The sequence below is a fragment of the Motacilla alba genome, chromosome 9 (assembly GCF_015832195.1).
Source record: "Motacilla alba alba isolate MOTALB_02 chromosome 9, Motacilla_alba_V1.0_pri, whole genome shotgun sequence".
NCBI classification, from domain to species: domain Eukaryota; kingdom Metazoa; phylum Chordata; class Aves; order Passeriformes; family Motacillidae; genus Motacilla; species Motacilla alba.
Genome location: NC_052024.1, coordinates 23,626,947 through 23,637,388, shown reverse-complemented (window position 1 = coordinate 23,637,388; position 10,442 = coordinate 23,626,947). Strand labels below are relative to the sequence as shown.

The following is a 10,442-nucleotide window of genomic DNA, read 5'->3' as shown; positions in this document are numbered from 1 at the left end:
GGTGGCATTCCATGAAATGATTCCAAATCCCAGAAATCCAACAGAAGGAATCCGTATCCTTGCACAACTTTTTATGGAAAACTCCCTGACACAATATTCCTTTCAAATTCCCTATTTTAAGCTACTTCCAAGAGTAAGAGACTGAAATAACACTGATTTTGTTGAAGTCCCCACCAGATCAGTGTCTCAATTCCTCAGCTTGCAAGCTCCCAAAATTGGCCCAGGAGCTGTCCCTGGAGCGCAGCCAAGCTCAGGCACCTGGCGTGAGGTTAAAGGTGTCTTCCCATCAATATTTCACCTCAGAAATTTCCATCTGGGAAAATGTGGGACCCCTGGAGTACACCAGGCCATCCATTAGCAGATTTTTAAAGCAGTTAAAGGTGAAGTCATTACCTTAACACACAACACTTTTATCTAGGGAAAAAGAAATCAAACATGAGTGTTTGCACACCCCAATCCCTTTTTTCTGTTCATTTTTCCCTCAGTTATCCAGCTTTTGTGCTGCAAGCTCTGACTTATACACCACTTCCTTTTTTCACCATTTTCTCTTGGCAAAATGTAATTCCAACGTTCTGCACAGCTTCTCCCATGACTTCCAACTCAAAATTCATCAACATCTGGGTGGAAATGCATCGTTGAGCAGGTCTAGCTTAAAACCCTGCAGGATTTCTGTTGTATAAAAGGAGCTTTTTGTGGCTTAACTCAGAGATTTTCAGGAAGAGCCGCAGGGCAAGAGGCAGCTTTTATCCATGGCAATAAATGCCTTTGTTAACTCCAGTGGCAGTGAAAATACTGGCAAATATTTAATTTGTTGGACACTCCCTAAACCCCTCTGAGCTCCCAAAGGGGCACTGGAAACTTGGGAACCCACAAGGAGACCCAACTTTGGTTGTGGGGAGCTGCTCCAGCCAAAGAAATCCCAGAAACCCAGGCAAACCTTGGATTCAAGGCTTCAGCAGCACAAGATCTTCTCCTGCTGAAAGACCCATGAAAGCTTTTCCAGGCTGGCAGCAGAGCAAGGGGGGAAAGGAAGAGGGAGATCTCCAGGGATAAAGAGCACAGCAAATATCCAACATTCCTGGGAGACTCCAGCAAGGAAAACAGGGAGGAGGAAAAGGATTGATGGAAACAGAACAGTTTGAACCCAGATTTTATTACTCCCCATCAACAGGGAGTTCATTATTCTGTCCTCTTTGGACTTGCAGAAGGCAACTGGATTTGAAAATGAACTAAACAATGATGAAACAAAATATCTCGAGAGGTTTTTAATCCTTTATAGCTGGTTTATTAATTAATTGCTGTGCATGTTGCTTTTAATCCACTGATCCAGACATGGGATACAGTTCAATGCTCATCACACTCCACAGGATTTTCCAATCTTTCTGATCAAGGGCTTTGCAGGGAAGTTTTCTTTGTGTAAGGGAACAGAAATTACTCTTGAGCTTCCCCAAAATATGGATATATGGAATAATCTCCCAGTATCATAAAAGGCTTCAAACCCTTGTGCCTAAAAATGGGGAAAACCTTCCCCACGTGAGAAATTAAAGCTGTAACAGTAGATAGGGACTCTACCTAAAATCCAGGAAACTGGAATAAAATCTTTCCCTCTGGACATCCTTCCTTGTTTTCTCCACTGCAGAAACTGCATGGAAAGATCCCTCAGGGATGGGAGGAACTTGTGGAATTTACATTGCAATGCTTCCACCAGAAACTGAACTTTAATTGCTGATTCTCTGGAATATCATCCCTAAAATATGAATTCCAGGCCATTATTTTGGGGTGCAGAGGGAGTTTTGTCACTTTTCCTGGCCCTGTGATGGTTCATTATGGTCTGGGGAGCTTTTCCTCCCCAGGGAATATTTACTGGATGTAAGGAACTGTCCTTACTCTGTCAGCATTTCTGCTCCCTCCCCTCCTGTGGCGTCCTGGGAAATGTGCAGATCTTCCAGCATTTCAGCCAGGCTGATCCGTGGAGCTCCATCATCGTCTGTGTCACTCTCCACTGGAATATCTGCATCTAAAAAAACACAGAACCCCCCCAAAAAAACAGCTCAGCAAAGAAAACAAACCCCAAAACACCAGAGCAACCCCAAGGGAAAACAGAGGGAGAAAAAAATCAAACCAACAGCACCAAAACAATGAACAAACCACAAAACCAAAAATTCCTCCTAAAAACTCAACAGTCCCCTCATGGAAAAAAATCAAATCCTTTACCCAGCAGAGATTTTGGGTGCAGAAGGAAAGTTCTCTTTCACTTAAAGGCAAGGAAACAAAACCCATCAGGTGAAACACTGTGAAATGCTTTACAGCATTTCTCCAGGCATGAAGAGTTTGGAGAATGCAAATAGAGAATTCCAGTAAAATTGTTTTGCCTCAAACATGATTCAATTACACCCACTGAAGGAGTTAGAAAGGCCTTACTTCTGTAAATGTTGACATTTTTCCTTATGGTCTCATCCTCTTCCAGATCTTCCAGGAAGTCCTGGTATTGTCTGCAAAAGATGTGGGATGTATTTATCCCCGTTCCTTTGGATTTATGGAAATTCATGCAACAAAGTAAAATCACGGAAACAAACCCCCAGCAGACCTGAGAGCATCCCCACATTTCCAACTCGCCGCTGTTTTATGCTCACCTATTCATTCCCAACTCATTTATCTCTATTTTTCCCTTTTTTCCTCTCAGCTGGAGGTTATTTAGAAGCTGCTTTGTCACTGAACAAGGAGAGCAGATACTGAACCTTTCATCATCCGTGTCTGAGGCTTCCCTGTCCCTCTCCAGCTCCTTCAGCTTCCAGTTCCTGCGGCGCTGCCGCTTGGAGCGGTCGTAGCTCTTCTTGATCAGCACCTGCAGGGAAAAGCAGCTCCTTTTTCCACCTCCCAAAATCCCAGATCGGCACCCAAATCCACATCTGGGCATCTAAAACCAGCTGCACTGGCCCTCAGCAGTGTTATATTGAATTTACAGGGAGTTTGGTGGTTCAAATGTTTCCTAACACTTGGGAAATGGTCCTGAAGGGTCAGGCACTCACTGGAGTTATTATTCAGCACCCAGTGATTGGTAATTGGAATAAAAATAACAATTAATGTACTATCTAATCATGGTAATTGGAAAAAAAACCAACAATAAATGTATAATTTAACCATCACTCAAATATTTAAGGAAATCATCCTTTAAAGTGAGGTGATGCTCAGATTTCACTGTTAATATCCTCTCTTCCTCCAGGCACTGCTCATTGTCAAATCCCACTCCCTGCTGGCCTTGGGTAATGGAGGGAACTTTGGGCAGGGAAAGGGATTTTCTTACCACGTCAGGAATGTGCTGGGGGTTCATCTTGTTGGCAAATTCATCATTTAGGTTGCAGTTGGCCAAGTCAAAGCTAAAAGAGAAAGAGGGGTTTTATTCTGCTTTATAAAAACCCAACCTCAATGTATCCTGTTGTGCTAAAGGGCAGCTCAGTGCAAGGTGCAGCTCCTAAGGAACAGAAATATTTCCAGAGAAAGGGAAACAAATAAAATCCACGTTAATGTGCAGCTTTCATAAGCTTTCTGAGCAGCTGCAGTTCCCAAATCCTGCTCTGTGCGCACTTCCCAACCTCTGGAATCCAAACTGCAACACCACTGAGGTTCTGCTGGGCTCACAACATTCATGTTTAAACCTAAGCATCACCTGATTTGCCTAATCCTACCAAGAATTCACATTTGTTATCACTGTATATGATATTCATTAGCAAAGAAATAATTAATTGGTGTTTTAAAAATCCTTCCCATTTATCTGTGGCTAAATTGTGATTCCAAGCTGCACTCTGAAGGCAATCAGCTCTCTTATTTCTAACCATTTTTACATGAAAACTCCTTCCAGAAAAGATTTCCTGGGTCAGGACCAGCATGATTCCACCCCTTTTGCTGCTTTTTTTTGGAAATCAGAACAGTTCAACACTTTCTTCATAGCACATGAATTCAGCCATGAAATAATCATTTCATAGAAGTATCAGAAAAGAAGAACAGACCCAAAGACCAGGTCGCCAGGATTCAGGATGTGCCCCAGGTGAGTGCAGCAGAAATATTGGTGATCCGTGTCCAGCTCCGAGGTTTTCCTGACCCAGGCTTCAGCCAGGGTGTGCTGTGGGAATGGGAAATAGAACATTCCTTAACCAAACCCAGCCTAACCCCAACATCTGCACTGATTTAAACCCCACCTGTCATGAAACTTGTGTTTCAGCATCACATATCCAATGTATCCCTTGCTACTCCTCATTTCTCATTACATAAAAGTAAGGAAATGGACATGGCAACTCCCTGGGATTCCCAAAGGCTGCTTCTTTAAATAAACACCTATTCTAGCTTTTAACTGAGAAGATCCATTAATTCTGATTAAAAAGAAATGCTTCAAAACAAAACCAATTCAGTCATTAAAGATGCAAAGTTAATATTTCAATACCCAGTAATGAGCAGAGTTTAAACTCTGCAAGCAGAACTCCTGGAAGTGGAATTCACATCCTGCCTGTGCCATTTCCAAACCAAATGGTCCCGAGAAAAGCTTCTGTCAGTGGCAAGATCCAGAACAGCCCAGACTGACTGTGCCAGGCAGACCCAGATCCCGAATTCAGCTGAGCAGAAGGCCCAAAACATGAATTAAACGGAGAAGCCCTCACCTTCTTTGATCGAGCCCCTGCCCCAGCATCTTTTTTCTTCTCATGGACTCTGTTGATGTCCATGATGATGAACTCCTCCAGCTGCTTGGGGTGGAACAGGCTGTTGAAGGGGTGGCGCCAGTAGGTGTTCCCATCGATTTCAGCAACTGCAAAGTGATGGGAGAGAGAATTTCTTGTGAAAAACAAACCATTAACTAAAACGAAGGCACTGCCAGACACAATCTGCTCATCTCTGTAACACAGTTATTTAGGACACGACCCACATTGCCGCAGGAGCAGCTGAGCTGTGACAGTCTTTACTCAAAGGAATCATTCCTGGATCCATCCTTTCAGAGGGAACCTGCTGCCCAAGCACACACCAAGCAAAGCACAGAATTTCTGCTACTGAAGAGGCTGAAAATCTAATGCAGATGCCATCTAATTGTAGGGGAATAAAGCTGACACAGGTGACTGCTCAGAACACCCCGGAGCTCCAACTGAGCCTGCACATTCTGCCCAGGATCCTATGGGAATCCAGCTTGGAGAACTCTCAGCTCACTGCGGAATTTCTACTGTACAGATAAATTTAACAACAGTAAGGTCAAAGATCCAAGATTTTGTGGAAAGAAACCCACAGTAATTGTGCCAGCAGAACAAACAGGTGCTGGGGAAAGCCCCAAACTCACTCTGCAGAGTCCTGGGGTCGATGAGGTGGATGGTGCTAGTCACTCTGATGCACACACAGATCTGGCTCATGTTCCCCAGGCTCTGGGCCAGCTTGGGTGACAGACACACAACGTTGTCCTGCAAACCAACACAATCAATTGGCATTCCCATTTCCTCCACTTTCAACCAGATCTCCTGAAACCAAATTTTAAACTTTGTGGTTTTATTTTTCCATCTCAGTAACTTCTGCATTTCCTGTGTGGATCCCTCCCTACCCCCCAAACCCCACAATCTCCAAATCCCAACTCTTCCCACAACACCCTGCAGATGAAGCAGAGGGAAGCTACCTTGCATATGGGAACAATTTCCACAGAGAAAGTGCTTTTGTAGTTGTAGACATTGCTGTGAATGTCGTGGGAGATCAAACGCTGGGATGATTTGGATCTGTGAAACAGGAAAACAGAGTTTTCAGGAAACATCACCTGGAACAGGAGATCCTTGGAACAGAGTGTCTGCACCACAAATACAAATATTAAGGAAACAGAGGTTAATTTTACCATGGTTAAGTGGCAAACATGGGACTTCTGTAGAAGGGATTTTGTCTGTTTTGATTAAATTACAGATTCCTTACACTTGCAAAATTCTTTTAAATGGAAGGATTTAAGACAGTTCCCCAAAGTTCTGAGTGCTCGAGGCAGTGGACAGGACAGAGAGCTGTACCTGGATGGAACTGTACACTGAAGGAAGTCCACCATCTTCTGGGCATGTTGCTTGGAAGAGTAATAGAAATCCAGGCCATCTGAAAAGCAAGGAAACCAATCTATTTCTATTCTATTTTATCAAATATAATTCCTAAGCTTTTCTCTCCACAGCTCCCAGCACACAGTCATGAAAACATCCATCATAAATCCAGGTCATTCTGCCTCCAGAGCCACTCACCGTGGATTTCTTTGATCCTTAGTGTGTTTTGATGGAGCCTGTGCTTCAAAATCAGCTGCTCCAAATAGTAAAAAGTCTTCTTGTGCACAGTCTAAAGCCAAGCAAACACAAAAGCATCGAGGTTATTTAAGCAGCATTAAGTACAAAGCAGGATCTCTGAAGAATAAACATTTACATGAAGAGATCACCTAGAGAAAGAACATCCAAGTAAACAAAAAGATTCCAGACTGCTCTACTTTTACCAAATTATTTAAAGCTTCCATTTCTCATTTTTGTGTAACTGGTTGCTAGAGAGATCTATTTCCTTTAAAGAAGAATTAAATATTTATCCCACTGTTTCCAAACTGCCTTAAAATACAGGAGAGTATCTAGTTATCCACACAAGATCCTCCTGCCAGCATCATTTTAAAGAATGTTAATACTGGACAGCAGAAAGTTTTTCTAAACTGAGTTAGAAAAAATTCAACCTTGAAAACAAAATATATCCCTGTGGCAAAGTGTGAGTACATTTTTGTCTGAGAAATCCAGAAAATCACACAATTCATTGCTTGATTGCTCTGCCACAATCAAATAAAAATTCATTTTGCCTCTACCTTCTGCCTGACTTGCACCACAGCTTTCCAGAAATCCTTGGCTTCAATCCTGTGACAGTCTTCGCACATCTGAGACTGAACAACGTACTCCACCACAAACACCTGCTGCAGAACTGCCCCGTTTATCACCTGCAAAACAAAAGTGTTCGAGGTTTAAGCTCTGTTTGGGTCAAAAATAGCTGCAGTGTTTTTCCATCTTTACTGGAACAGACAGTGACTTTCTTCATTTTGATGAATGGCAAAATTTAGGCAGGATGAAATCTAATAATAAGAAAATAATAATTTAAAAAATCCTGTTGTTTGCCATGAAAGCTTTTTAAAAGCCACATGGAGAAGGTTGTGCTCCAGTTACCTCTTTCTGAACAGTCAGTTTGAGCTTGAGCCTCTTGGAGTGTGGTTCTGTCCAGATGAATCCTGCATCAATCAGCCGGACCTGCCCGTGGGGAAGGACAAGAGCTCAGTAAAACCAAGCCTAACTCCACAAACACAAACAGTCTATAGTGAAGAAGTGCATAATCCTAATTAAAAATATATATTAATATCCCAAATCCAATTAATAGTGCTTAGCTAGAACATGGAGGATGACTGACATAAAATCAAGATGCTCAATCTCAGGTCCTTCCCTCTAATAATATTCTGAACCTAAGGGGTGCTTTATTCAACTGAAACATGTGAATTTGAGCTAATCTACATACAGACCCCTGCAACTCTTTTTCATATCATCATAAACCAGTGAGAACAAATATTGCATAAATAATATCTAAAATGTGCAAAAAACTCTGAAATTGAGTTACATTAAAACCACATCAGCCTCCCTCAGTTCATTCTGCTCAGCTCCCATCTCTGCAGGAACAATTGTGACCAGGCTGTGAAATCCCAGCAGGATCAGCTTCTCACCTTGCTCAGGGAAGCTTTGATTTTCTTCAGACACAAAGCCAGGAGCTCTCTTGATTCCAGGGCACAGTGGATCCAGGTTCCTGGAGGCTGGAGGTACCTGGGATGCAGGGAGCATTTTACAGCACATGAAAGCTGCCTGAGCACCTTAAATCACTCCAAGGATGAGCAGCTACTTCCAAAGCTTTCAATTTAGTACCACCAATGCAGCTACAACTTTTAGAATCATAGAAAATCACGGTGAAGCGGCTGACTCCCCCAGCATTGCCAAAGCCACCAATAAACCACATCCCCAAATGCCACATCCACAAGGCTTTTAAACCCCTCCAGGGATGGGGATTTCACCAAAACCCTGGGCAGCTGTGCCAGGCTGGACATCCCTTTCCATGAAGAATTTTTCCCAGTATCCAAACTAACCTTTCCCTGGCTGTCCCCTCCTGTCAGGAGCTGTGCAGAGCCAGAAGGTTCCCCCTGAGCGTCCTCTTCTGCACGCTGAGCACCCCCAGCTCCTCCTCACCAAATCTGTGCGCTTTTGCCTCCCTAAACCCTGAGACTGATGCATTCCAAGGGCATTTTGCTGCCACCCCCAGCGATTTCGCGGCTCCTCACCTCTCGCACTGCTTGCAGAAGTGCACCGTGCCCTGCTTGGGGATGCCCTCGGTGATGTCCACCTGGGCCCGCAGGCAGCCCACGCACATGTTGGCCGGGTTGGGCGGGATGGGGACGCCGCACTGGCAGCACAGGCTGGGACACAGGGACAGAGAGAAGCACAGTTAGTCACGGTCACGGTCACAGGCACCAGGAACCCCGGTCCCCCCGCCACCGCTCACATGTGTCCCTGCGCCGGGGCCGCGGGGGCCGGCAGGTACTCCATGGCTGCGGAACACGCGGCGCTTTCCGGCCGGCACAGGAAAGGGAGGAGACGGCGGGGCCGAGCCCAGCCCGGCCCGGGGAGGGTGGAGCGAGGGAGACACCAAGAGACGGGCGGGAACCGTGAGGGAATGCGGAAAGGGCTGAGAGGGAGCCATGGAGAGGCAGGCGGGGAGCGTGAGGCGGCCGTGGGGGAGCCGTGAAGGAACCGTGAGGGAACACGGAAAGGGCCGTGAGGGGCCGTGGAGGTGCAGGCGGGAACCGTGGGGGAGCCCTGAGGGAGCCCGGAAAGGGCCGTGAGGGGCCATGGAGAGGCGGGGGAAGCGATGAGAGACCCGTGAGGGGATCATGGCAGAACTGTGAGGGAACGCGGAAAGGGCCAGGAGGGGCCGTGGAGAGGCAGGCGGGAACCGTGAGAGAGCCATGAAGGAACTGTGAGGGAGCCCGGAAAAGGCCGTGAGGGGCCATGGAGGTGCAGGCGGGAACCGTGGGGGAGCCCTGAGGGAGCCCGGAAAGGGCCGTGAGGGGCCATGGAAAGGCGGGGGAAGCGATGAGGGACCCGTGAGGGAATCATGGCAGAACCGCGAGGGAACGCGGAAAGGGCTGTTAGGGGGCCGTGAAGAGGCGGGGGAAACCGTGAGGGAAGCGTGAGGGGGCTGTGATGGAGGCGCCATGGAGAAGCGGGAGGGAACCGTGAAGGAGCCATGGAGGAGCCCTGAGGGAGCCCAGAAAGAGTGTGGGGGAGCCATGGAGCGGGCGGGAGCCGTGAGGGACGTTCGCTGTTATAATTCATTAATTAAGAACTAAGTGGTATTTTTATTTACAAGGACCAGCCGCACAGTCCGTTCCCTTTGTATTCCATTTGTGATGTACCATAAGCACCCTATGGAAAGGAGGAACAGCCGTGGCAGGGGGTCAGAATTAAATGACCTTTAAGGTCGTTTCCAGCCCAGAGCATTGTGTCATTTAATGATTCTGTGACACCAAGGTTTGTTTGTGAATCAGCACTTGTTTCCTGCAGGTTATGCTGGAGAAAAATAAAGCTGAATTGCATCAACACGTTGTGTGGGATTTATTTAATATGGTAACATCCTGATGGAAGTGAAGAGTTCTTTCACTCCAGGACTGAAAATTACAGCCTGTCGAGCTGTCTGCCGTGTTTTTAATTCTTTGGCACATTTTTCTTTGGTGTGCTGCTTGTGTTCACACCCTTACTTCAGCTCCTTTAAAATTAAATTTCTTTGCAGACTTCTCTGGAGACTCTCTATGGACCATATTATTAAAACAATGAAAAGGAAAAGCACAATAAAAACCCAAATGTTTCCCTGCTCTGAAGTTTTGTTTCAGAACCTCTGCTACACAGCATACATACACAGCTACATTCCATTTACTTGGAAGCCCTGATGAATCACTCAATCTTTGATTTAGGAAATAAAACAATTCCAGGCTGGCATTTGGAGAATGGCATTGGGAGAGGGTTAGGACAGAACCTGTCCTTTATGGAAGCCACATCTTGGAAGTCACTGGGAGGAGAACTGGATCTTGACAATGCTGGAAAAGTTTCCATTGCAGATTTATTTTTGACTGCAGATTTATTTTCTCCACCTAATTTTGGTGCTAATACACCAAATCCCACCTCAGCTCAAGACACAGCCTCAGTGAATATCAAAAGTCGGTTCTTTGTAGTCTTCAAGGTCCTTTGTGTTGCCTCTGCAAGCTGTGGTTGTCCTGTGGCTTCTGTGGAAAATTTGTATTTTAAACTGTCACAGCAGCTTCTGAAGGATTTTATATTTTTTAATATTCTTTTTATCGCACAAAATGAGGTAAAAAGCAAAGCAGCCTGAATCTC

At 45.4% G+C, this 10,442-nt stretch overlaps 1 protein-coding gene across 1 annotated transcript; it reads right to left on the bottom strand.

The window, feature by feature from the left end:
- Positions 1-1,262: 1,262 nt before the first annotated feature.
- NMD3 (NMD3 ribosome export adaptor) lies at positions 1,263-8,652 on the bottom strand. The gene is made up of 15 exons (XM_038146383.1): positions 8,554-8,652; positions 8,333-8,467; positions 7,727-7,823; positions 7,182-7,262; positions 6,830-6,958; positions 6,237-6,327; positions 6,018-6,096; positions 5,645-5,741; positions 5,318-5,435; positions 4,653-4,798; positions 4,008-4,120; positions 3,305-3,377; positions 2,739-2,845; positions 2,422-2,492; positions 1,263-2,017 (listed from the first exon to the last, which is right to left on the bottom strand). The coding sequence occupies exons 1-15, from the start codon at positions 8,595-8,597 to the stop codon at positions 1,884-1,886; spliced, it is 1,515 nt and encodes a 504-aa protein (XP_038002311.1). The 5' UTR covers positions 8,598-8,652; the 3' UTR covers positions 1,263-1,883.
- Positions 8,653-10,442: the final 1,790 nt, after the last annotated feature.

Coding starts and splice junctions, on each gene's coding strand:
- NMD3 (XM_038146383.1), bottom strand. CDS start 8,597: ATGGAGTACCTGCCGGCCCCCGCGGCCCCGGCGCAGGGACACAT. Junction 6,097..6,236: donor AAGGATCAAAGAAATCCACG/GTGAGTGGCTCT, acceptor CTTGCTTTTCAG/ATGGCCTGGATTTCTATTAC. Junction 2,018..2,421: donor AAATGTCAACATTTACAGAA/GTAAGGCCTTTC, acceptor GTGTTTTTTTAG/ATGCAGATATTCCAGTGGAG.